At 43.1% G+C, this 25,324-nt stretch overlaps 1 protein-coding gene across 1 annotated transcript; it reads right to left on the bottom strand.

Moving 5' to 3' along the window:
• Positions 1–11,979: 11,979 nt before the first annotated feature.
• Positions 11,980–25,324, bottom strand: Hrg (histidine rich glycoprotein). Its single transcript, XM_042668822.1, has 7 exons — positions 25,142–25,324; positions 21,462–21,575; positions 20,326–20,416; positions 19,723–19,889; positions 18,444–18,524; positions 15,975–16,076; positions 11,980–12,992 (listed from the first exon to the last, which is right to left on the bottom strand). Exons 1-7 carry the CDS (start codon positions 25,322–25,324, stop codon positions 12,198–12,200), a joined length of 1,533 nt encoding a protein of 510 aa, XP_042524756.1. The 3' UTR covers positions 11,980–12,197.

Below are 25,324 nucleotides of genomic sequence, written 5' to 3' on the forward strand. Positions count from 1 at the left end.
GGAGGAGCAGGAGCAGGAAGAGGAGGAGCAGGAGCAGGAGGAGCAGGAGCAGGAGGAGCAGCAGGAGCAGCAGGAGCAGGAGGAGGAGGAGGAGCAGGAGGAGGAGCAGGAGGAGGAGCAGGAGAAGAAGGAGGAGAAGAAGAAGAAGAAGAAGAAGAAGAAGAAGAAGAAGAAGAAGAAGAAGAAGAAGAAGAAGAAGAAGAAGAAGAAGAAGAAGAAGAAGAAGAAGAAGAAGAAGAAGAAGAAGAAGAAGAAGAAGAAGAAGAAGAAGGGAAGGAAGAAGGAGAAGGAGAAGAAAGGAAGGAAGAAAGAGAGGAGGAAGAGAGGAAAACAAGAAGGAAGGAGAGAGGCAGAAAAAAGGTGAAGAAACAGAAAACCAAGAAAAAAGGTTGAATTCTTTATTTTTGTTGATAAGATCTCTAGTTTGACCATGAAGTCTCTCTGATGGCTTTTGGAAGTGAGGTCAGACCTTGACATGGAAGGATCAATGTTAGCCACATGGTAGTCTTGAGTGGCAGGGATATGTTCTTGGCTGTAAGTCCTACTTGGAATCTTATCTAGCCCTATATTTTAACTTATGTGGCTCTGCATGTGTATAAGAGTATATGCATGTGTGACCATGTGGATGTGATCATGTGGGCATGGATGTATGCTGTTTTTCTGTGCCTGTGTGTGAATGAGTATAAATGTGTTTGTGTGTGTGCACGTACACATGCTTGCAAGTCACATTCATATAACATTTCTACCTTGTCTTCTTCACTTGTAAAATGCAAATCATAATAATAAAGTTTTTCTTTTGAGAAGTGAATGAGTTGACATATGTTCAAGGCCTAGTAATTAATTCTAATGAATTATATATAGCATTAGTTGGAATGGTTAAGAGTATCTATTTGTGCCGGGCGCTGGTGGCTCACGCCTGTAATCCTAGCTACTCAGGAGGCTGAGATCTGAGGATCGTGGTTCAAAGCCAGCCCGGGCAAGAGGGACTGTGAGACTCTTATCTCCAATAAACCACTAGAAAACCGGAAGTGGCTGTCAGTGGCTCATGCCTATAATCCTACTCAGAAGGCTGCGATCTGAGGATCACAGTTCTAAGCCAGCCCAGGCAGGAAAGTCTGTGAGACGCTTATCTCCAATTAACCACTCAGAAAACTGGAAGTGGTGCTGTGGCACAAGTGGTAGACTTCTAGCCTTGAGTTGAAGAGCTGAGGGACAGCACCCAGGCCCAGAGTTCAAGCCCCACGACCGACAAAAAAAAAGGGGGGGGGGAGAATGCTGGTTTTACATCAGTGTATTAATCTTGACCTTATTTAAATCATATTCAACTTAGTTACATACCAATGCTACTCATAAACTCTATCTTTCAAAACATGCTCATACAATCTGCTACATATCCGAACCTTCTGGGTTTTATCTCCCTCCCTTTTAACAAGCAGCACACTTGATAATTAATTTCTTTAACACAAAGTTCACATGAGTTACAAATTGCAGTTGAAAAGCAAATATATATATATATATTGCCAGTCCTGAGGCCTGAACTCAGGGGCTGAACACTGTCCCTGAGCCTCTCTGTGCTCAAGGCTTACACTCTACCTCTTGAGACACAGTACAGCACCACTTCTGGCTTTTTCTGTTGATGTAGTACTGAGGGATCAAACCCAGGGCTTCCTGTATGCTAGGCAAGGCCTCTACCACTAAGCCACATTCCCAGTCCCCATAAGCTTTACACCATTGTGACAGTTTTCATGCATTATGAGATTACTTTGGACATGTTCACACACATACACACGCACATACTTGTGCACAAAGTTTTAAGGCACCCCTAGGTTTAAAAAAAAAGAAAATTGGCCATCACTTTAGAACTTTAGGTCAACACTAGAAAAACAGGCAACACCGAACAAAATAATGAGAACAGAAAACGTGTGAGACAATTTTGGTAAGGCTCAGTGGGAGAGTGGTCACATGAAAACCTACCACTTGGCCTTTGTCTCTTCCAAGGTAGTTATCAAGCTCCGGGGCCTGCAGAGAATTGGGAGAGGGAGGGGCTCCTATAGCCACCTCTTAGAGGAGATTTACCTCAAGGAAGAAATAAAAAATCCAGGTTCTGAAGTGAGTAGACTCAGGAAAGAGAAAAGGAGCAGATTAGTGTCTGAGTCCTAAAGACAAAAAAAGGGTAGTTTGTTTTGGATATGCTGTCTGTCTAACTGCTCCCATTATGGGATTTGGGGAGTGGGAAAAGGAGAGAAAAGTAAGAGAGAAATCTCGCCCTAGTGTGTTTGCTGGCCAGCCACTGTCAGTGATGGAGTTCAAGCAAGGCTGTTAGCTTTTGGCTGTGACTACATTTACAAGACAAGAAAGTCCCTTTACCTTTGGAGATTTTTCAGTTAGGTCCAGAGTGGAATGTCCTGCTTGGAGTGATGAAGACTTTCACTGAGCCTAGGTCTTAGTGATCTGCCTGTGGCCAACCTGTGAGCATGCACACCTGGTGCTTTGCTTTACCTGAGGGATAAGACAGGAGTCATTCTTTCAAGAGGCTTATGTAATGATGGTAGAGATATGTTTATCGTGTAATAAATCCTTCTTGAATTGGAACAGTTGAGGCTTTAAATATACACAAATATTTCCACCAAATGAATGTTCATCTTACATCCAAATAGACTTAAGCAGTTAAATGTAAGTGCTATTAGCTATGTATTAACTTAAAAACCACATAGAAACCAAAAAATATGGAGAGAAAGAGGATAAAAGGAGAAAGGCTGAAGGACAGGAAGATGTAAAAGAGTTGGAAACAAAGCCTATCACCGTTTATTACTAACAGCCCCAATCCATTTAAATGTCAGTCAGTTAGACAGGTAGGTAGTTAGACAGGTAGGTAGGTAGTTAAATCTGGTTTGTCATTGTCAGGAAAATGGAGGAGAACAGAAAAGGAACAGACAAGACTTGATTCTTAACAGGCTAGGACTGTTTATTGCCAGCAAGGGGCATAGACCTCTCCATGGGAATGGAGGTATGTGAGGGACTGGACTTCGGGATGGGCCAATCTGGGTCTTAACAAGTAAGAAGAGCATAAAAAATAGGCTATGGTTTTTTGGGGGCAAGGGTAGTGTCCTTGGCCAGGCTCAGAGTGGAATACTCTACCTGGGATGAGGAGCTTTCAGCTAAGCCAAGGTTGAAATTGAAAACACCCATGCCAGAAGACCACACAGACACAGTCATGTACAGGAAAAGGAGGTTTATCAGAGGGGCTGGCAAGGCCATTTCTCTCAAGGGAGGGGGAGCAAAAATGGCACTTGTCCCTATCCAGGGGGATAACATTGGGGCTAAAAGTGGGAGATACTCTGCATGCACAGCTAGGTCTGGGTGGAGAGTAGGAATGCTGGCCTATCCTGGATAAACTGGCTGGAGCCTTGGGAGTCTTTGTGAAGAGCAGGATGGAGTTTAGGTTTGAGTGGAGGGCATTCCACTAACGCAGCTGGTATGTGTGTGGGTGCTCTGGGAAGTGAAGTGGGAGGAGCTAAGGACCTGAGATGGAGGGCATGCAAACATTCCCCGCTTTGTTGTTTAATAAGTATGAGTACCAGGCTGGGAGGTGGTTTCTTCTGAAGCTACTTCCTGCTGTATAAGGGCAAAGTAGTCATGGGTCCCTGATTTGTTGTTTGGGTATTGTCCAAGAAGTATCTGCTTGACAATTTGATTGGTAAAGGCCCTCATCTTTTCCATGAGAATAGTTATCCAAAATGCAAGGCACAGTTAGCAGAAAACAAAAAATTACTGCTAGCAGATCCAAGAGAGGAATAAGCCAAGGAGGGATTGATTCCCAGAAGGGGCTGTTATAAGATTTTAGGCAAGGAAAGAACACACAGGAGGAGGTAAGGGTGAAGAAAGGAAAAGTTTAATGGGGTACGCTCCCAGGCGACTCCCTGGTCAGGATCAGAGAGGTCACCCAGAATCTGGTTGTAGCAGGGTTTCTATGGCTAGGGTCAGCAGGAACTTTTAGCATGTAACTTGTTTTGCAAGTTTGAGCGGTTTCAGGCTAGTGCCCCCAAAGAATAATTGGGACAGGTGGTGTACAAGGAAGCGGATTTTCTCACTGCCTCTGCTCTCCAGCAGCCTGTCAGCTATCAAAGACCAGAGATTGCCTTCCCCATCTTGGAGACATATTGCATGGTACCTGAGCACCCATATCTTAGGATCACAGGAGCCTGATGGAGAGGTAGCAGAAATATTTAAAGGTACCAGAGCCAAAGGGAATCGTAGTCTTTTCTGGCTACTTCCTGGACTGGGGGCATCCAGGAGTCACTGGGGCTGGGTCTTCAGGGACCAGGTCTGCACTGGTCAGGACAGGGCAGGGCAGTGTAAGTAAAGCCTCTAGTTGCCTGTAGTAACAGGATAGCCTTGACTTGTTCCCAGGTGGTATCCTGAGTGACAACTCCTGTTAAAGAGAAACTTTTGAAAAGGTGAGATCAGGCAAAGGCTGATGAGGTGGCAGGACCAATTAACATGAATGACACAGGGGAACACACCCTGGCCACAAGCTTGAAAAGTTCCATTTGGAGCATAAGCATAACTGGCAACTGGTAGTGGAGAGAGCATAGTGGATTGGTTGAGAATAACTAGTCAGAGCCTAGGGATGGATTGCAGTGGTTAAGGGCCCAACAGGAGGCGTTGATAGATGTCTGGATTATAGACTATCTATGGGAAGCTGCCAAGGCTAATAGTCCTAAGTCCAAGACTTAGCAGTTAACTAAGGCAAGAATGTAGGTTCCTGTCCAGTTCGAAGGTAGACAGGTATGGACATCAATGGGCAAGGTTATTAACTATTTTTCTTGATCTCCTGGCTCTGATTGATTTGAAAGTACAAGTTTAAAGTGACTCCATTTAGGATGTGACATTGTCTCCTCTTACTGCTCTCCATGGCTCCTCATTGTGAGGACTGGCCTCATCCTGGGGGTCTAGATGCTCATGGCTGGAATGGCTCATCTCAGTTGGCATCTCTTTCACTGAGTTTGAACTCAAAGCCTGGGCACTGTCCCTGAGCACTCCTGTTCAAGGCTAGCACTCTACCACTTAGAGTCACAGCACCACTTCCAGTATTTGACTGGTTAATTAGAGTCTCAAGCCATGCTTCCAGTCTGGGTTTTTTCTGGTTAGTGGGGAGATGGAGTTTCAGAGGGATTTTTCTGGCTGGGATGGCTTTGAACTGCAATCCTCAGATCAAAGGAGTTCGTCACAAAACCCCCTTTTTTAAAATTTCCAATTAAAGCAACAAGGAGAGCAGTAGAAATAATAAGCAGAGCTCACCTGTAACTTAAGAATTGACTAACAAATACTGGTTCTTCAATGACAAAACTCAGTAGATATTATGAGTCTTCAAACAGCAACTGATTAACTATAGCACTTTAGGATTCCTTGGGCTATAGCATAGCCTGTTTAGAACTTTGTAAAAGTGTTTTCCTAGCTTCCTGGGGAACCTGATTTCTGGTAACCCTAGCAATGCCTAAGGTAACTGAGTCACTTTGACCAAAGTTCACAAGAGGGTCTCCTGGCCTACACCTGTTTCACCAGCATAACAAAATGACCAGCCTTTTCCCACAATAGTGTTAGTCCTTGCAAATCCAAAGCAGTATTTCACCAGGAATCAGTTGCATGTGATGGAGTTGTGCAAGAGTCCTGTTTACTTTTACCACTGGGCATGCAGGTGGTCCGGATGACAAAGTAGAGTCCCCTCCAGATGACTGTCAGGATGCCCTTGGACTTTGCCCAAACAGAATCTTTAGGTTGGAAAGAATAGGCAGGATCTGGGTTAGGCTACAGTAGCATCTCCCAGTATCCTTTGGATGAATTGTCACACCTACTGCTAGGTTGCCTGCAAACTTCTGCAGAGACTGGTTAAAGACATTTGGAATCTCCCAGTATTTTCCAGATTGCTTTCTTTGAGAACACTGGCTTTAGCAGTCTGGTGCTCCACAGGTTTAGGCAGTGGCCCTTCATTAACCAGATATTTTTCCCAATAAGGCTAAGATTTTCTAGGCAGACATAGAAGGCTTGAGCCTGTAGTCAACCCTCACAAGTGCATCTCTATACTTGGACATTTGTTACCACTGTTTCCCATGCTTTTGCCTTTAAGTTATCCTGCCTTATTTTTTAAAAAATGACTCTGGTCCCTTGATCTTAAGGGGAGTTAATGGGCAAAGATCCATCTTCTGTGATTTCTTCAAGCCGAGTCAGGGACACTGACCCTGCCTAGCCAGGGCCCTAAAATCTTAGCCTGTTTTACCAAGAAGTTACCAGGATCAGATGTCATTAGAAGTAATATTTACTCCAAACTGGAAAGTAAATACAACATTTAACTTTTAGAATAAATGGACATAAAGAATGACACGCTGAAAAAAAAAGAATGACATGCTGGTTTTATATCAGTGTATTAGTCTTGGTCTTATTTAAATTACAGTAAACTTAAATTTATACTGTTATAAGGTAAATCATCCCAGAAGCCACATTTTAAAACATAGAATATTGGAGTCTTTATTATACAGTTAACAGGCTGCAGGCCACCAGTTGTTACAAAGGCCTGAAGCATGCAAATACACATAACACAGCTAGGAAACATGCTAAAGAAGAAAGAAATAACAAAAACAATACCAACAAGCCAATTCAGCTGCAATGGAGAGCTGAATTGGGACTCCATGATGAATGGAGACAAGCCAGGAGACTGGACACATAACATGATCAGGGAGACACAACGTGGCATGGGCCCTGGCAGCTAGGCTGGTCCAGGCCTAAATAGGTTGGCGCAGGGGGCAGATCCTCAGGAAATTCCCAGTCCCAGGCATTGGACTGACAGACTCAGTAACCTATCAGCCAAATGCCTGCCCCTGCCTCCAGGGGCCCAGGTATGCCATTACCTGGGAGGCAGGTGATGGCAGGAGGTTCCTTCCCCTAGCATGCAAGATGCCAGACCCTACCATCCACCATGTGGCCAATATGGCTATGGCCAGACCTGACTTTCTTACTTCAATACCAACTTTACTCATAAGCGCTGTCTTTTAAGATATACTTATACCACCTGCTTACACCACCTGAACCTTTCTGTTCAACTATGGTTTGGGTGTTTGTAAGACCATTTTTACTTTCCAAATCCTTTCTTATCCAAAGGAAACCATTTATTTTTTTGTTGTTTCCCAAGGCCTTTTTTTCTTTTAACTTTTCTCCTTTTTTTACATTTACTTTCTATTTTTTCCCTAATTTATGCTTTGTATTAACTCGGACACATTTACTTGCACCCACATCTGATGAGCTTCTTTGTGGTTTGAGTTTGGAATTACCTGCTTTTTTCCTTGGTCTGCCCCAATCCATTAACTGTGACTCCACCCACAGTCAAGCTGCAGGGGGCAGAGTAGTTTGCTATAATAGGCTCCTATCACAGCTTCCATTGATAAAGATCTTCTAGCAAGCATTATACTTGGTAGTTAACCTAACACAAGGCTTACATTAGTTACAATTGTAGTCAAAAAGCAAGTAATTTTGACACCATGATGACAGTTTTTACATGTTACAAGATTACTTTGAACACGTTTACACACACATTTGTGCACAAGCTTTAAGGCATGCTTAGATTTTTGAAAAAAGAAAATCGGCCATGTAAGTTCTCTCTCCAGCAGCAAAATGACATTATTTTGCCTAATATGATGGAACCACGTGGCCAGTTAGAAAAAACAAAACACTTTGCCAACAAACAAAAATTGTCACAGATTACCCAAACCTAGCCAGCCAAGAAAGTTATACAGCAAGAAAACAGAGAGCCACATTGTAAGAGGTTGAATCTTGGAGACTTTATTAAAAGGTCAGCAACTGCATGGTGGACTCCTGTCTCAAAGACCAGCAGCCATCAAAAACATTTAATATTGTTAGGAAATTGAGCCATGAAGGCCAGAGAGGAAAGAAAGAATAAAAACAACAAACCAATTTGGCTCCAATGGAGAGCTGAAATGGGATGCCATGGTGATCAGAGAAGATCCAGGAGATGGAACATGAACATAGAGACATTGTGGCATGGCATAAATAGCATCTGAGCTGATCCAGGCCTAAATGGGGTCAGATCATGGGGCAGAGTCACAGGAAACTCCCAGTCCCAAGCACTGGAGTGCCAGGTTTAGTAGCCTACCATGCAAGTCCTCAGCCCTGTCTCCAGGGATTCAGGTAAGAGGTGGGGCTTAGCAAGACACTTTGACCTTTGAATAATTGAAACATCAGGCATGATGCAAAATGGCAGCTGAGCTGCTTGGGGCACAGAGTTCAGGGGGTAGGGTTACAGGAATCTGGAGTTTATGGAATCTCCTGAGCTCACAGTCTAGTCCAGTAACCTATTATTATATCCCTACCCCTGTCTCTAGGAATTCAGGCACACCTATCATCTGGGAGGGGGTGTGGGACTCCACTTCCAAGAGTTTTTGGAGGGCTGGGAAGGTGGCTCAGTGGTAGAGCGCTTGTCTTGCATGCATGAGGCTCTGGGTTCGATTCCTCAGCACCACATAAGCAAAAAGAAAAAAGCCAGAAGTGGTGCTGTGGCTCAAGTGGTAGAGCGCTAGCCTTAAGCTGAAGAGCTGAGGGACAGCGCCCAGGCCCATAGTTCGGGCCCCACGACCGGACCAAAACAAACAAACAACAAAATGACCAAGAGTTTTTGGAAATTTACCATGTTGCTGAAGTGGTATCTGTTAAACCCAATTCTCTATTATCCACCATGGTCAATGCTAGAAAAACTTAAGATTTAGCCAACAACAAGCAGAATTTAACATAATCTCCATGCTTAAACAAATAATTGATAACAAGAACAGAAAACCTTCCTTTATCTCTAGGACCAGTAGAGAGAAGTTACAAGACAAAGAAAGTTGCTATACCTTTGGAAGCTTGTACCCACCCCTCCCTGTATCAACCACACAGGGAGGCAGGCACAGAGGAGTTTAAGACTGGATGGCTAGCCTTGAGAGGGAACCCCACCTGTGTAGAGAGGAAGAGAGAGAGACAGGAGGGAGGGGTGTGCAGAGGCAAACTTTTCCATTTGCTTGAATGCTCACAAAAATTATGTTAAGTCCTTTAAAATATTGGGGGTCTAGAATCTCATGGAGGAGCCACATGGAGTTATTGTCCAGTGAATTGGGGCCAAATTTGACAGCATAAGCATACGTTTATGAGGCTTAAGATTGGGCTCAAACTTGAGTGGTTTTAGATTGTGTTCTGAAGAATGTTAGACTGTGTCCACCTGAAAGGATCCATCACATCTACCTATGCTGAGGCAGGCAGGCACAGGAGAAAGATTATTACAAGGTTTATTAGAGGAGCCATATTTCCCCCTGGAGAAAAGCACATTGTGGCCTCCACTATCTAGGTAGCTGCAAGGTCTGAGAGGTAGGAAGTGAGGTAGATGGGAGTTTAGGTGGGTCTGTGGGGAGAGAGGGAGGGGCCAGCTGTTTGGTGAGAACTCCAGGACAGGGAGGAGTTCAGGTCTGGGTGGAGCTGAGGATCAAAGGTGGGCCTAAAGCTTACACCACCCGTGATGAGTGATCAACAGAGCTGAAGCTAGAGCTACCGTGAGTGTCCTCAGTAGCAAGAGGAGTCATCACCTGCAATTGCTGAGTCCCTTGGCCTATCGCCTGGTGGTCTATGGACACTGGAGTAGAACTCAGAATCTTGGTGCCAAGATTTTTCTCTCTGAATTGGACCAGTGGCCTTACGGTAAATGGTCTCCAAACCCCTGGCCTACTGTAATGGTCATTCACCCAGGAAGAGGTGTAAATTGGCTGCTGTTGTGGTGGATGGAAATAAAGCACTCAGTCAGGAGAACGTTACCTCTGCAGTGCTCTGGGTGGGCCTGGGCTAGCACAAGGTCTCTGGGGCAGCTTAAATTTCTAGGAGGGAAGAGCAAACTCATCAGGGAAGCCTTGTCTGAGTCATGGCACCAAATGAAAGCACCCATCCCAGAAGACCACGCAGACAGTCACATATAGGAGAAGGAGATTTATCAGAGGTGCTGTCAAGGCCATCTCCATCATGGGAGGGGGATCAAAAATGGTGCCTGTCCCTATCCAGGGGGATAACATTGGGGCTAGGGATGGGAGGAACACTGTGAGCAAGAAAAATGGTCCCATCCACATTAAATTAAATTAAATTTAGTGGAAGTGCCCTATGACTCAAAGTGGTAAAGCAATAGCTAAGTATGAAAGGGCAGTACCCAGGACCTGAGTCAAGCTCCTTGACCAGCAAAAAGAGTCTTTTGGTTTCATAAATAAATAAAGCAAATTAATCCTGAGTCCTTATCTTAAAAGAAGAGATGAGGGCTGGGAAGGTGGCTCAGTGGTAGAGCACTTGCCTTGCATGCCTGAGGCCCTGGGTTCGATTTCTCAGCACCACATAAGAAAAAAGCCGGAAGTGGCGCTGTGGCTCAAGTGGTAGAGTGCTAGCCTTGAGCTGAAGAGCTGAGGAACAGCGCCCAGGCCCAGAGTTCAGGCCCCACGACCGGACCAAAAAAAAAAAGAAGAGATGAATAGCTCAATGGAGTCCAAAATAGAGCTGGAGTTAGAGAATTCTACTCTGCTTTCTGGAAATGCAGTGTGGAAGGCAACAAGATCCCTGGGAGGAAAGAGCTATGTGGTGCATGGCAATAGTCACTTCTTTGGTGGTCTTAAAGAGTTATTCCTATTTAATACCATTAGGAAAATGAAGGAGAAAGGAGAAGAGGAAACAGGCCAGACTCGATCTTCCACAGGTGAAGGATAGCAATGAAGGACACAACCAGCTCCCGGGAATGGAGGTTGCATAAGGGACTGGATTTGGGGTCCCACTGATAATGGGTCTTGACAAGAAAAGAAAGGAGTAAAAATCAAGCTGTAATTACTCAGGGGCTAGGGATGGATACTTTTGGTTAGGTCCAGAATGGAATGTCCATCCTGGGGTGACTGGAACTTTCCGCCAGGCCTAGGTTGAAATAATCTACCTGCGGACAGGCATGTGGTCAAGCCTGTGCATGTAAACCTGGTGTCTTGCTTGACCTGGGGAAATAAGGAAGGCGTCAGTCCTTCAAACACAAAAGTAGTGAGTAAACTAGCCTCAGAGAAAGAGATGAATAGGTAGTGGATATCTCTCATAGGGAATCTAGTAAGTCAATGTTTAAGGATCAGACCACTTCCTGTGTCCACCTAAACACTTGGTACTATTTGTGGGATGTTGCTGGCAGAGGGCCTCCAAGAAGGACTGGATTCATTTCTCATTAGCCCCATAGGATGGCAATCTGAAATAGAAAAGTAGTTGTTCTGAAAAAAAAAAAAAGTGGTATTTCAGCTGGACGCTGGTGATTCACTTCTGTATACTTAGGTCCTTAGGAGGCTGAGATCTGAAGGTCATGGTTTGAAGCCAGCCAGAGAAGACAAATCCATTGCTTCCAATTACCTAGCAAGAAATGAAGTAGAAGTGTGGTTCAAGTGGTAGAGCACCAGTTTTGAACAAAATAGCTAAGTGAGTGTGAGGCCCTGAGTTCAAGTTCCAGTACCAGCACAAACATAGACACAAAAGGGAAAAACAGCAAAGAAGAAAGGAAGAGAAAAAGAGTGATATTTCTTGGGCATCATGGTTAAGATGCAGGCCTGCAACTTAAAAAAAAAATGTGTAGCCAGAGTTTCATTTGCTTCCTAATTGAATTGAGAGGTTTTTTTTTTTTTTCCTTGAAAAAGAACTTTAGACAACTAAAAATAACCATGAGGAAACAATTTGGTCACTTTTGTAATAGTCCTTTAGATAATAATACATGCTTTCTTGGCATGCCTAACGTGTGAGAAGAGACTCTTAATACTTAGAGGAGTTAGATTCATGAAAGAAGGAAATTCTGAAGAGCAGAGATTTGCCTCAGAGGATAGTATGGCAGTTAAAGACCTCCTTTCCCATCCACATTTTGCCCTTATGCTTAGTATGAAAACATGGACAAAATAACTGCAGTTTTCATTTATTACAGCTCACTTTTTTTCTTGATTTAAAATATTGTTATTATACAGGTGATATACAGATGGGTCACAGGTACATACGTCAGATAATGAGTACATTGCTTTTCACATAATTATGGCTCATTTTTATCTATGGTTCTAATTCAGAACATTTTTCATTTTTTTTCTCATCAGGGAATGAGATTTTATTTTGAGGATGCGTATTCAAAAAAACTTAGCAATGTGTGAAAACTCGCTCTTGAAGTTCCCTGGACACGATTCAGAGGCTAACTGAGGGAAAGGTTGGATCTTGGGCTGTGAGTGACATGTGCAGTTTGAGGGTGAGAAATTGGGGAAATTGGCTTCAGGAGAAGGAAGAACTTCATTGATGTTCAGTGGAGGGAGTCGGTAGACATATCCAATTTGTGGCCGATGAAAAGGAAGGTTTCCTTTACCCTCACTTCTTTCTCCTGAGTGACCGTCTAGTGGGCCATGGCCGTGGCAACGGTGCCCATGGAAACCTTGCCTATGGGGTGGTGGATCACAGGGCTCATGGTCATGGAAATCATCAGAGCCATGAGGATGGTGTCCATGGGGATGGCGTCCATGGGGACCGTGCCTGTGGGGACCATGTCCGTGGGGACCATGTTCATGGGGACCATGTCTGTGGGGACCGTGTCCGTGGGGGTGGTGTCCATGAGGATTTTGTTCATGGAGTTTACTGGAACTCTGATTATGAGGGGGTATATGGGTGTCATTGGTGTCAAAAGGAAAGTGATGACATTTTGACCCTCTAGGTGGCCATGGTGGAGGAGTTCCTTCTTGAAGTGCTGATCCATTTGAGTTATGGTGTTCTTCTGAGGGAGTCAGGTATCCATGTTTATGTGGCCTAGGGGGATGATGATGTTCTCTGGATCCACTGGACTTAAATGAATGTTTGCCAGCATGAGGATGGTTATGCCCACCAAAGTGGTGAGGGTGGCCTGGATGGGGTCCCACATCACTGACATTTGCATGCTCCTGGTAAAGGACAGAGAGGTGAATACCACCATGTAACACAAAAGGAAAAGTCAGATGTTTAGTTTGATTAATCAATGGCTCCTAGACTTTTGGGTTTCACAAGTCAATTTAAAAAGCAAGATACTGGGGCAAGGAATATGGCTTAGTGGTAGAGTGCTTGCCTAGCATGTCCAAGGCCCTGGGTTCAATTCCTTGGTACCACATAAACAATAAGTACAATTAAAAAGTAAGACACCAAACAGGATCACAAGTTTTATCTGCCTAATGTAATATTTCAAATATATTTAAAAAAAACTTTCATTATTTTGCAAGAGGAATAACATTTTGACAAGACTCAGGAAGTTGGTTGGCAATGTGGCTTAGTGGTAGAGCGCTTGCCTTGCATTCATGAAGTCCTAGGTTCTATTCCTCAATACCACATAAACAGAAAAAGCCAGAAGTGGTGCCATGCCTGGCTCAAGGGGTAGAGTACTGGCCTTGAGCAAAAGAAGCTCAGAGACAGTGCCCAGGCTCTGAGTTCAAGCCCCAGGATAGGCAAAAAAAGAGTCAGGAGGTTAATATCAGAATAAAGATTTATCCTTTGGATGGAATATATGTTGCACTATGAATTTTTTTTGGGGGGGTCCAGTCATGGGGCCTGAACTCTGGGCCTGGGCGCTGTCCCTCAGCTCTTCAGCTCAAGGCTAGCGCTCTACCACTTGAGCTACAGTACCACTTCTGGCTTTTTTCTTTTTGCTTATGTGGTGCTGAGGAATCGAATCCAGAACCTCATGCATGCAAGGCAAGCACTCTACCGTTGAGCCACCTTCCCAGCCCCTATGAAAATTTTAATTATGCTGAGTTTTTTTCATTTCAACAAAAGCAGGTGAAATTATAATCTGCAATGATACCTATCTGAAGACTTGCATTTGCTAAACTACTGTCTTATATTGTACATTTCCCATAGAATCCTGAGGCTTACTGATTAAACGTGTGTGTGTGTGTGTGTGTGTGTGTGTGTGTGTGTGTGTGTGTGTGTTTGTGTGCGTGTGTGTGTGTTCTGGGGCTTGAACGAAGGGTCTGGGTACTATGGCTTAGGTTTTCACCCATGACTGCTACTCTACTACTTGAACCACAACTCTGCTTTGTTGCTTTTTTTGGAATAACTAGAGATAAAAATCTCATGGACCTGACTATTAAGTATGATTCTTAGATTTTAGCCTACTGAGTACCTAGAGTTATTGGCATGAGCGACTGGCACTCAGCAACATTCCTTATTGCTAAAAGATGATCTTCTAGAAGAGCCTCTTCTCTCTCCTTATTCAGACTTCAACCTTTTTTTTTTTTGAGATAGAGTCTCCCTATGTAGCCCAGGCTGGTCTCAAACTCACAAGCCTTCTATCTCAGCTTCTTGAGTACTGGCATTATAGGTGTGCATCACCATGCTCAACAGATTTAACTAAAACAAATCTATGTTCATGGTGACAAAGCCTGTCTCTTCTCTTTTTTTCTGATATAAAAAATTGAAGACTATCTTTTGCTCACTTATAAAGTAGCATAAAGATTTCTTGGATAGATGTAAAATATTGGTTTACATCTTATTTTATATAACTTTGCATGATAAATGTGAGGCAAATTCATTCTCTCCAGCTCCAGATCTACTAATGAAAGCTAAGAAGAAATCTTAGCACTGGAGGAGCTGGGAAGGTGGCTCAGTGGTAGAGTGCTTGCCTTGCATGCATGAGGACCTGGGTTCGATTCCTCAGCACCACATAAGCAGAAAAGGCTGGAAGTAGTGCTGTGGCTCAAGTGGTAGAGCACTAGTCTTGAGCTGAAGAGCTGAGGGACAGCGCCCAGGCCCAGAGTTCAGGCACCATGACTGGACACCCCCGCCCCCCAAAAAAAAGAAATCTTAGCACTGGAGTTCTGATTACAAGGATAACTTGTAATCAGATAACTAACTTTTCATGGTTTTACTTTTTCTGTAGCATTTTAGGCTGGGCTGGCTTTGAACCACAGCCTTCAGATTTCAGTCTCTTGAGTAACTAGGATTACACAGTCATAAACAACTTGAGCCTAGCATTTATTTCTCTCAAATCTCACTCCTTCCTAAGTTTTGGAAAGAGTTCATTACTTTCTGGTGCCAAACTAGTAATTGCACTTCTTTCCCCAGGACTCTGTTCTCTCTCCCTCCCTCCCTGCCTCTGTCTCTCACTGTCTCTCTTCCCACACACACATACTATATACACATGATGTATGTGAACATATTATTTAGTGTGACATTGTTCATAAGAAAGAATACTCAAGCTGGGCACCAGTGGCTCATGTTTATAATCCTAGCGACTCAAGGGACTGAGATCTGAGGATCATGGTTCAAAGCTAACCCAGGCAGGAATGTCTGTGATACTCTTATTTCCAATAAACGATTCAGGAAAAGCTGGGAGTGGTGCTATGGCTCAAGTGGTAGAGTGCTAGCCTTGAACACAAAGAGGCTCAGGCTCAGGCCCTGAATTCAAGCCCCAAGATGGAGAAAGGAAGGTAGAAGGAAGGAAGGGAAGGAGGGAGGGAGGGAAGGAAGAAAGAAAGGGAAGGGAAGGGAAAGGAAGAGAAGGGAAGGGAAGAGAAGGGAAGGGAAGAGAAGGGAAGGGAAGAAAGGAAGGAAGGGAGGAAGGGAAGGAGGGAGGGAGGGAAGGAGAGAGGGAAGGAGGGAAGGAAGGAAAAGGAAGGGAAGGAAGGAAGAAAGAAAGAAAGAAAGAAAAAAGGAAAGAAAGAAAAGAAAGAAAAGGAAGGAAGAAAGAAAGAAAGAAAGAAAAAAGGAAAGAAAGAAAAGAAAGAAAAGGAAGGAAGAAGGAAGGAAGGAAGGAAGGAAGGAAGGAAGGAAGGAAAAGAAAGGGAAGGAAGGAAGGAAGAAGGAAAGAAAGAAAAAAGAAAGAAAGAAAGAAAGAACAGAAGGTCGGAAGGACGGAAGGAGGGAAGGAAGGAAAGAATACTTAGGTAACTCACCTCAAAGCTGAAGACTTCACAGTTCACATCAAGGTGTTCTGGGGTTTCCAAGTCAGAGGCTTCTACATTATAGGAAAAAACTGTTCTGCAGAAACCAAAGACCTACAAGGGAGAGAGAAGCCTATTACTCTGTGTGTGTCTGTGTGTGTGCGCGCGTGTGCGTGTGCACGCACACGTGCGTGCATGCATGTATTTGTGTATGTATTTTTGCGATGATGGTTCTTAGCCAGAGTCATGAGCTTCTAGACATTCTGGAAAGGAAATACCATAGGCTACTGTGGTTCCATAACTAGCGGTGCTGGTGCACTAGGCTTTCCCATGTGAAGTGAGGAGGAACACTGTGCCATTGCTGCTTTGACCTAGAAAGAAAATGCTTCTACACTGAAGTCCTGGGTTGCCAAGACTGGAGAGAATGTAGAATTTTAACTGATCCCTTGCGAGTGTTGGAAAGAAAGAGCTAGTATGAACATGAGTTTGCATGAACCCTGTCAGTGTATCAGCCTAAGTATAAAGGCTACAATGGGCTGCCATTCCTGTGTTCCAGAGGCCCCAATTCCATCTGTCAAAGGACAGGAACACAACTGTTCTCGAGAAAAAGAAATGAACAAAACAAAAACAAAAACTGATCAGGATTGAAGTTCTGAGTGAAATTTCAGAGCCAGACAGACCAATGTTAATCCTGCTTCACCATTTACTAATAGTATGGGTTTAGAGGAGTTATACTGAATTCCTGAAATTCAGCCTTTGCATAGTATGTATAATACTATCTATCCCCAGATTGTGAGGGGGCTTAATTCAATAAGCTAAAGTTGGAAAACATAGCCACAAGCCTTCTCTTCTCTGGCTGTCCCAGTTCTACCATAGGTCTGGATGGAAACAAACCATGATTTCTTCCCTTGCAATGAGGCAGAATTTACTTTTAAACCTCAGAGACTCTTAGACTTGAAATCAGAATTAAAATTCCATGTTCTAATTTTCTAGCTAAAAGTAGTTAAACCTGTTCCAGAGAGGCAGAGCAGGCATTTGCTTTCTCCTTTCTTTCTGTCTTTTTATCTTCTTTCTTTATATTTGTGTCTATCCTGGGGATTGAACTCAGGGCTTGGGAGCTGTTATGAGCTTTTTTCTCTCTCTCTCTCAAGGCTAGCACTCCACCCTTGAGCCACAGCTCCACTTCCAACTTTTTGGTAGTTAATTGGAGATAAGAGTCTTATGGGCTTTCCTGCCAGGGCAGGCTCTGAATTATTATCCTCAGATCTCAGCCTCCTAAGTAGCTAGGATTATAGGTATGAGCCATCAACAGCTAGCTTACTTCTCCCTCTGAGTGAGGTTGTTATTAGGCTCTTTCTAGACAATAGTTTATTAGGCTCTTTCTAGACAATAGTTTATGTAGAGGTATGGTTTCTAAATTGTAAGTCACCATGTAACATGTCAGGGATTGTTAATAAGATCTTCCAGTAGGTGTGTGGATCAATTTTAAGTGATTAGAAGAGCAGTCCTGCTGGATTTGGTTTTGAACATTGGCAAGACCTTTCCTCTGCTGGACCTCAGTTATTTCCTCACTGGTAACCAGGTGTCCCTGCAGGTGTCAATGTGAAGGAATCGATGAGAGCTGCTTGGCATCTAAGGTCTGCATACGATGCTTAGTTTTAGTAAGCCTTTGATCCTAATAGATTACAAACTCAAATTAAAGTGTATCTATATATCTGTATCTACTCTAAATAGATATATATCAATATAGCTATCTCTATATATATACATATATGTATATAGTGTAAAATTGTATTTATATGATTTGTTGAACTTTTCTGTGCCTAGTTTCCTGATCTGTAAATCAGATATGGAAAGGTAGTTTTACATGGATATTAACTTAGTAGCACAGTAAGGTACTAATATCCATGTAAAACAGAAAAGCACTAGCAAGTAGTAAACACTTTTCTAGATGATACTTTGTATTTCACAGGTGTGTGTGTGTGTGTGTGTGTGTGTGTGTGTGTGTGTGTGTGCGCGCGCGCGCGTGCGCACCAGTGCCTGAGCACTGTCCCTTAGCTCTTTTGCTCAGTGCTGGCAGTCTACTACTAAAGCTGCAACTCCACTTCCATTTTTTGGTGATTAATTGGAAATAAGAATATCAAGGACCTTCCTGGGCTTACTTTGAACTTCAATCTCAGCTTCCTGGGTAGCTAGGATGCCCTAGCACTCAGCTTTCCTAGCCTTTTTTTTTTTTTTTTTTTGGTTGTGGGGCTTGAACTCTGGGCCTGGGTGCTGTCCCTCAGCTCTTCAGTTCAAGGAGAGCACTCTACCATTTGAGCCACAGCACCACTTCTGGTTTTATGGTGGTTTATTGGAGATAAGAGTCTCACGGACTTTCCTGCCCAGGCTGGCTTTGAACCATGATCTTCAAATCTCAGCCTCCTTGGTAGCTAGGATTATAGACGTGAGCCACCAGCTGTAGCCATTTCTTATACTCACATTAGGTTGTCTGGGGAAATGGTGTGTGGAGCAGGTCCTCACAGAGAAGTCCACATAATAATTGGTTCTTTCCCCTCCTCTCTAGAAGAGATGAGATCAACAGAATTTCAGGAGCAGCAAACACATGAAGGAAAAGCAATGTCTATCTGTACCATCCAATTTATTATAAAGTATTTTGAGATTAATAATCAATGCATGCCATTTTATCCAGTTTCTGACTTTTAAAAATGTGTCACATAGTGATGCAGGGAATATCATTTCATTAAACAGTTCCACTATCCAGACACGCTCAAATATAATGTAAACCATCACCCTTTCTCTATCCTACCTCTTCTCAGAGGAGTAACTATCTGGCATGTGATGTTTCTCCTTTAGCCTTTTCTTACATGTAGAACCACACAGATTTAAGTATTTCATATAAATGGCCTCAGATGGTAATTATTATTCTATTATCTGATTTTTCTCTTAGCTATAGTCCAATGTGTATAGTTTCCAGATATTCTTTCTTTCTTTTTATTTTTTGTCAGTCATGGGGCTTGAACTCTGGGCCTGGGTGCTGTCCCTGAGCTCTTCAGCTCAAGGTGAGTGCTCTGTCACTAGAGTCACAGTGCCACTTCCAGTTTTCTGGTGGTTAATTAGAGTTAAGAGTCTCACAGACTTTCCTGCCTGTGCTGGCTTTGAACTGTGATCCTCAGATCTCAGTCTCCTGAGTAGCTAGGATTATAGGCATGAGCCACTGGTACCTGGCTCTAGATATTCTTTATAGTAACTATGCTGTAAGCATTCCATTGCTTTCATGCACCAGAATCGATTTAACTTTTCTATTTTCAAACTGGATAGCAAGCATCAATGAGCTACCCTACAAAACACCTCTGGAAGGGCGGGAGGCCCTGGAGTCCTGGGACTGTGAGGCAGGAAACTAGCTCCAGCGGCACCAATGTGTGTGGTGAGGTCCTTTCTCCAAGCCTCTATTTTGTATCAGACATAACAAGGTCAAAGTTAGATGGGTTTAAATAACTCATATAAGCCTAGTAGCCTCTCGTCTTTCCCTTTAGATTTTCTCCCTCTCTGTGAGATATCCACTCCCTCCTCAATGCCTCTTCCAACTCTTCAAAAATTAAAAATTTGTAAAGACAAGTTCTTTGGACTAGTTTGTACATCTATGAAGCTTCAAAGGAATTTCACTTGTATTGCAGATGAAGAGCGCATGCCACTCAGTTCATGGCTTCCCAGTTAGAACCTGGGTCTCTGTCACCAATGGACATGAATGGAGTCTCACCACTCTTGCAACTCTTTCTACTTGGTCCACTCTGAAAGAGGAAAAGTCATGGTTCTGCTTTTGGTACTCATCAAGGGCTTTCTCAGCTTGTTTTCTGTAGACTTCAGTATCTTCAAAGAAATCGATGAGTACGGGACTGTCTTTGTTATTGCTCAGTGCTGAAGCAACTAGAGAGAGAAGATGGTGATGTCATGGATACAAGGTCAGAAATGGCCATATCAATGTTGAGACTTAATACAGCCATGCAAGCCTTGAGGCTATGGAATGAGATTATCCACAACACATATCAATGTAATATACACATATAACTTGTCTTCAAACCACACAACTAGCACATGATTATTGAGATTTAAGCTCAAGCAAGTCTGACCCCAGAACTGTCTCCACACTGCCTCTTATAATATTGAATTGATTTAAAGAAATCTAGACACCTAGCAGGGAAAAGTTTCCTCCTAATCTCTCTCAGGACAATGAATAATAATGGAGCTCATGAGGGAATGGATGCTGTCTGATGTACATCATGGTATTATAAGATGAATATCACTATATCACTGGGTTTTATGTTAATCAGAAGGTAATTTACAATTTTACAGATTACCATACCTGAACTTATAGTGCAGTTATAGTCATTCACTTGTAGTTCCTGAGATTCATTTGAGTGTTTTGTAGCTTTTACCTTACATCGTCCAATCACCTGCAAAGAAGTAGATTTTGTGTTATCACATTATGGTCTTCCTCAGGTTGCATATGAAGAATCATAAAAAGGAAGCAAAATCATATTGGTGGCTCCTGCCTGTCATCCTAACTATTCAGGAGCCTGAAATCTGAAAATCATGGTTTGAAACCAGTGTGAGCAGGAAAATCCAAGTGAGATAAGTGAGGTTCCTATCTCCAATTAATCACCAAAGAGCGGAAAGTGGAGCTGTGGCTCAAGTGGTAGTCACCAACCTCGAGCAAAAAAGCTAAAGGACAGTACCCAGGTCCTAAGTTCAAGTCCCAATATGCCCCCCCCAAATACTCCAACCTATAATACACTTGGGGTTTCTTTAATCAAATCTTGTCTCAAACTGCATTTCCTTAGTCTGTTTCTATGTGCCAGCAGCACAGCCTAAGCACTCAAAGCCCTCATGAGCCTAGGGAGAAATTCTTCAAGTGGATCAGATATCCCAAACATTTTCCAGGGTTAAAGCACTAAGACTCCTTGTGTGCAAACCTCTCATGTTTTGTGAAGGAGATGTTAGATGTTGTATCTGTGCTTTGGCCTTTTTGTGTTCTCTACCTGTGGCAGACAAGTTGGCATCTCATATTCAACATGTACAGCAAGACACGATTTCTCACTGCAACAAATCCCTTTGGCTATCCTTGCTGCTGGAACCCGTCTTCATGGGACACAACTATGAGGTCATACATTATGGGGGCTTTGAAGGACCTTAGAATCCATCTATTCCAATTCCTCCTATTATTTTATGATTTACACAGAGGAGACTGAAATCTAGGAGTGGCTGGTAATTTGTGCAAGGATTCACGCTATGGACCAAAAGTACTTGCTGATCTATCCTGAACTGGATTCCTAGGAATGGCTCTTCAGACAATATTAAGGTCAACATTATCTTCATGAATATTAAGGCATACATTGCTGTTACTCTTCTTCTGGGTTAGTTCAGACATGTAGTTCCCCAAGTGAGTAGAGCCATTGCAAGGTAAGAATAAGAGGAAAAGAAGGGTATCCAGTTACTTACAATATCAGATGGACTTCTTGAAGCTGGGACACAGTCATCCCAGTGTTTCCTGAATAGGACCCAACAGTCAGATTCTTTCACATCTAAGACCAAGTAATAGACAGTTGCAGATCCCTGAGGAATACCAAGGAAGCAACAGGTGAATAGGATGTAGGAGACCAGATTTTTTTTTGTGTGTGTGTGCCAGTCTTGAGGCTTGAACTCAGCCTGGGCACTGTCTCTGAGCATCTTTTGCTCAAAGCTAGCACTCTACCAATTGAGCCACAGTACCACATCTGGCTTTTTCTGAGTAGTGTATTAGAGATAAGAGTCTCAAAAGCTGGGGCCGGTGGCTGATGCCTGTAATCCTAGCTACTCAGGAGGCTGAGATCTGAGGGTCACAGTTCAAAGCCAGCCCAGGCAGGAAACTCTATGAGACTCTTATCTCCAAAAAACCACCATAAAACCAGAAGTGGCACTATGGCTCAAGTGGTAGAACGCTCACCTTGAGCTGAAGAGCTGAGGGACAGCGCCCAGGCCCAGAGTCTCATAGACTTTCTAGCCTAGGCTGGCTTTGAACCACAATCCTCAGATTTTAGCTCCATGAGTACCTAGGATTACAGATGTGAGTCAGTGGTACCCAGTTAGAACAGTTTTTTTTTAAAAGTGAAAGTAATTCCTCCCTTCTTCCCTTCCTCCCTCCATCCCCTCATTGTTTCCTTACTTTTCTTTTTTTTCTTCTCTTCCTCCCTTCCTTCTTCATCTTTTGTAGCTTAGGCTGGCCTTGGACTTCTGCCTCAGCCTGTGAGCGCTGGGACTATGGACATATACCATCATACCTGGCAGCAAGATATTTCCTAAACACAATTCCTACTCATTTGGTCTGTCAGTCTGTTAGTCATGGGGCTTGATCTCTGGGCCTGGGAGCTGTCCTTGAGCTCTTCAGCTCAAGGCTAGTGCTCTACCACTTGAGCTACATACAGCGCCACTTCTAGTTTTCTAGTGGTTACTTGGAAATAAGAGTCTCACAGACTTTCCTGCCCAGACAGGCTGGCTTTGAACTGCGATCCTCAGATCTCAGCCTCCTGAATAGCTAGCATTACACGTGTGAACCACCTGTGCCCTGATTGGTCTATTTTTTAAAAAAAATAAATAGTTTCAATAATGATTTCCAAATGTTCTTTTTAAGTGGCCATGATGTTTCTTCTGCCTGTGAACTTTAAAAGGCCATCAGTAAATGGCAGTGTTTGGTTTTGGTGGAGGTGTTGAAGGCACGGCAAATGCAACTGATGCTAGTCACATCACACTTTCCAATAGGTGTTTGTGGTTGTAAGCTCTCGCCATTTCTGTTCCTGAATTTGTATTTCCTACCATGATTTCAACTTGCTCGACTCTAAATCTACTCTCTTCTCAGCTGTCTTTCAACTTCCCTTATTTTGTCAGTGGTGCTTACTTAATTATTGCTTTGGGTTCTGGCTTAAAAATGTAAATAAACATTGACTTCTTCCTTTGACTATCCAGAAACCAGGCTATGGAATCCATCCGTCTTTGAAATGTTTCTCACATGTATTTTCCATTCTCATGGCTTGAATTTCCACTGCTGGGTCTGGCTCTCATTTTTTCATTTTCAGATTAATGGAGTAGCTTCCTAGGTTGTGTCCTTGCCACTAGCCTTCATCTCTCCATATTTCCCCAGGCCCACTCTTCCTTTCTCAGGTCCCTAACCCATGCTCTATATTGCCATTCAGTATTACTAGCACCATACCTATTTTGTTTTGTGTTCTACACATAAGAGAGTCTATTGATCAGTAAAATGTTCATTGAGTTTCAAATTTCTGCTCTCCTGTTCTCTGGATTCTGCAGTGCATCTATTTTTAATACTTTAGAGAGTAAACTGCTTTGCTTGTCCTTTCCAGCAATCCATGATCTAGCCCCCTCATTTCATCATTGCACCGAAAAGAAAGTCGATGATGAGATGATGATGATGATGATGATGATGATGATGATGTTGAGGAAGCTGAGGTTTTCTTTGGCATTCTTCCATGATCTCCAGCAGTCCATCAAATCCACTCTAAATATGTATGCATTCTGCTGGGCTCCAGTGGCTCATGCCTGTAATCCTAGTTACTTAGGAGTCTGAGATCTGAGGATTGTAATTGTAAGCCAGCCCAACCAGATTCTTCTTTCTTTCTTTCTTTCTTTCTTTCTTCCTTCCTTCCTTCCTTCCTTCTTTCCTTCCTTCCTTCCTTCCTTCCTTCCTTCCTTCCTTCCTTCCTTCCTTCCTTCCTTCCTTCCTTCCTTTCTTTCTTCCTTCCTTCCTTCCTTCCTTCCTTTCTTTCTTTCTTTCTTTCTTTCTTTCTTTCTTTCTTTCTTTCTTTCTTTCTTTCTTTCTTTCTTTCTCTTTCTTCCTTTCTCTTTCTTTCTCTCTCTGTCTCTCTGTCTCTGCATCTGTCTCTGTCTCTGTCTCTCTCTCTCTCTCTTTTTGTCAGTTGTAGGGCTTGAACTCTGGGCCTGGCCACTGTCCTTGAGCTCTTCAGCTCAAGGCAAGTGCTCTGCCACTTGAGCCACAGCGCCGCTTCCGGTTTTCTGGTGGTGTATTTCTGGTGGTGTATTGGAGATAATAGTCTCACAGACGTTCCTGCCTAGGCTGGCTTAAAACCACAATCCTCAAATTTCAGCCTACTGAATAGCTAGGATTACAGGGTGAGCCACTGGTGCTCGGCTGTCCATGAGACTCTTATGTCCAATAAAAAAAGGTAAGGACAAAAAACCGCTGAAAGTGGGAGAGCACCAACTTGAGCAAAGGAAGCTCAGGGACAGTAAGCTCCCAGGTCCTGAGTTCAAGCCCCAGGATTAGCACACAAAAAAGTAAATAAGTAATTAAGTAAGTAAATAAAAAAAATAAATATGTGATCTAAGTGAAGAAAAATTAGGCTTGCCTGGCTTGAAGATAAGCTCATTATATGCATAAATTGTTGAATTGAAACCCCTTTGTAACTTAAAAGATTTAAAAAAAAATACCCCTGTAATAAAGACAAGCCCTCATTTTTTCTTACAACATCACATTGAACTGTGGCCTTTCCAGGGCCAACAGTGAACTTCAGAACCCTGCCCCCTCTCATGTGCTTATTCAGTTTCTCCCCCAAACCACCTGCCTTTCTTACTTCCTGCCCGCCTAGGTATATGTGGCTAGAATTTACCTTGAATGCCTTTCTCCAGGCCTCCTTCCATTTTTTTCAAAACCTAATTGACGCGTTCTCTCCTCCAGTCTTAACAAATTGTCTTTCACTAAGTTGCTCCAATATCTAGCCTATGTACTAAGTCACTGAATTTTTCTATCCGATCTTACAGTTTGCCTATGTGTGTCAGCAGCCTATTACTTTTTTTGAGAACAGTTCCCCCCCCCCATTAATTCTAGTTTTTCATTTAAAATAGTTAGCATTCAAGTAGGTTCAGCATAAGTACTGTCCAAAGCTAAATACTTACACATTGGTTTATAGTTAAGAACATGCCAATAGCAAACTAATTTGAAGAAAGGAAGAAAAAAGAAGAGCAGTCTTCAAAACTAAATAACAACAACAACAACAAAAACCCAGTCCGAAGCTATTCATGGTGAGAAGAGGTCAGTTTGGGGCCTGGAATCCCTTTTGTCCCTGGTAACATGGCGTCCCAACTCAGCTCAGCCATGGGTGATTTCTCACCTCTCTGTCCAAGTAGGCATCAGCAACCCGCAGCAATTGGAAAAGATAGCCTTTCCAGCGATCTTTATTGATCAAGTCTAGCACTTTCTCTGCCACAGGCTCAGTGTCATTGCAGTTGATGGGATTCACAGCACATGAACACTGTAGTATGGTGAGAAGCAATGCTATGGTGAGCACCTTCAT

This window comes from Dipodomys spectabilis, unplaced genomic scaffold (assembly GCF_019054845.1).
Source record: "Dipodomys spectabilis isolate Male_0828 unplaced genomic scaffold, ASM1905484v1 ptg000017l, whole genome shotgun sequence".
Lineage (NCBI taxonomy): Eukaryota > Metazoa > Chordata > Mammalia > Rodentia > Heteromyidae > Dipodomys > Dipodomys spectabilis.

Excerpts from the sequence above, each read along its gene's own strand:
- Hrg (XM_042668822.1), bottom strand. The coding sequence starts at position 25,324 with ATGAAGGTGCTCACCATAGCATTGCTTCTCACCATACTACAGTGTTCA. Across the intron at positions 20,417-21,461 it reads CAAGAAGTCCATCTGATATT|GTGATTGGACGATGTAAGGT; the intron begins GTAAGTAACTGG and ends ACTTCTTTGCAG. Across the intron at positions 12,993-15,974 it reads GTGAAGTCTTCAGCTTTGAG|GAGCATGCAAATGTCAGTGA; the intron begins GTGAGTTACCTA and ends GTCCTTTACCAG.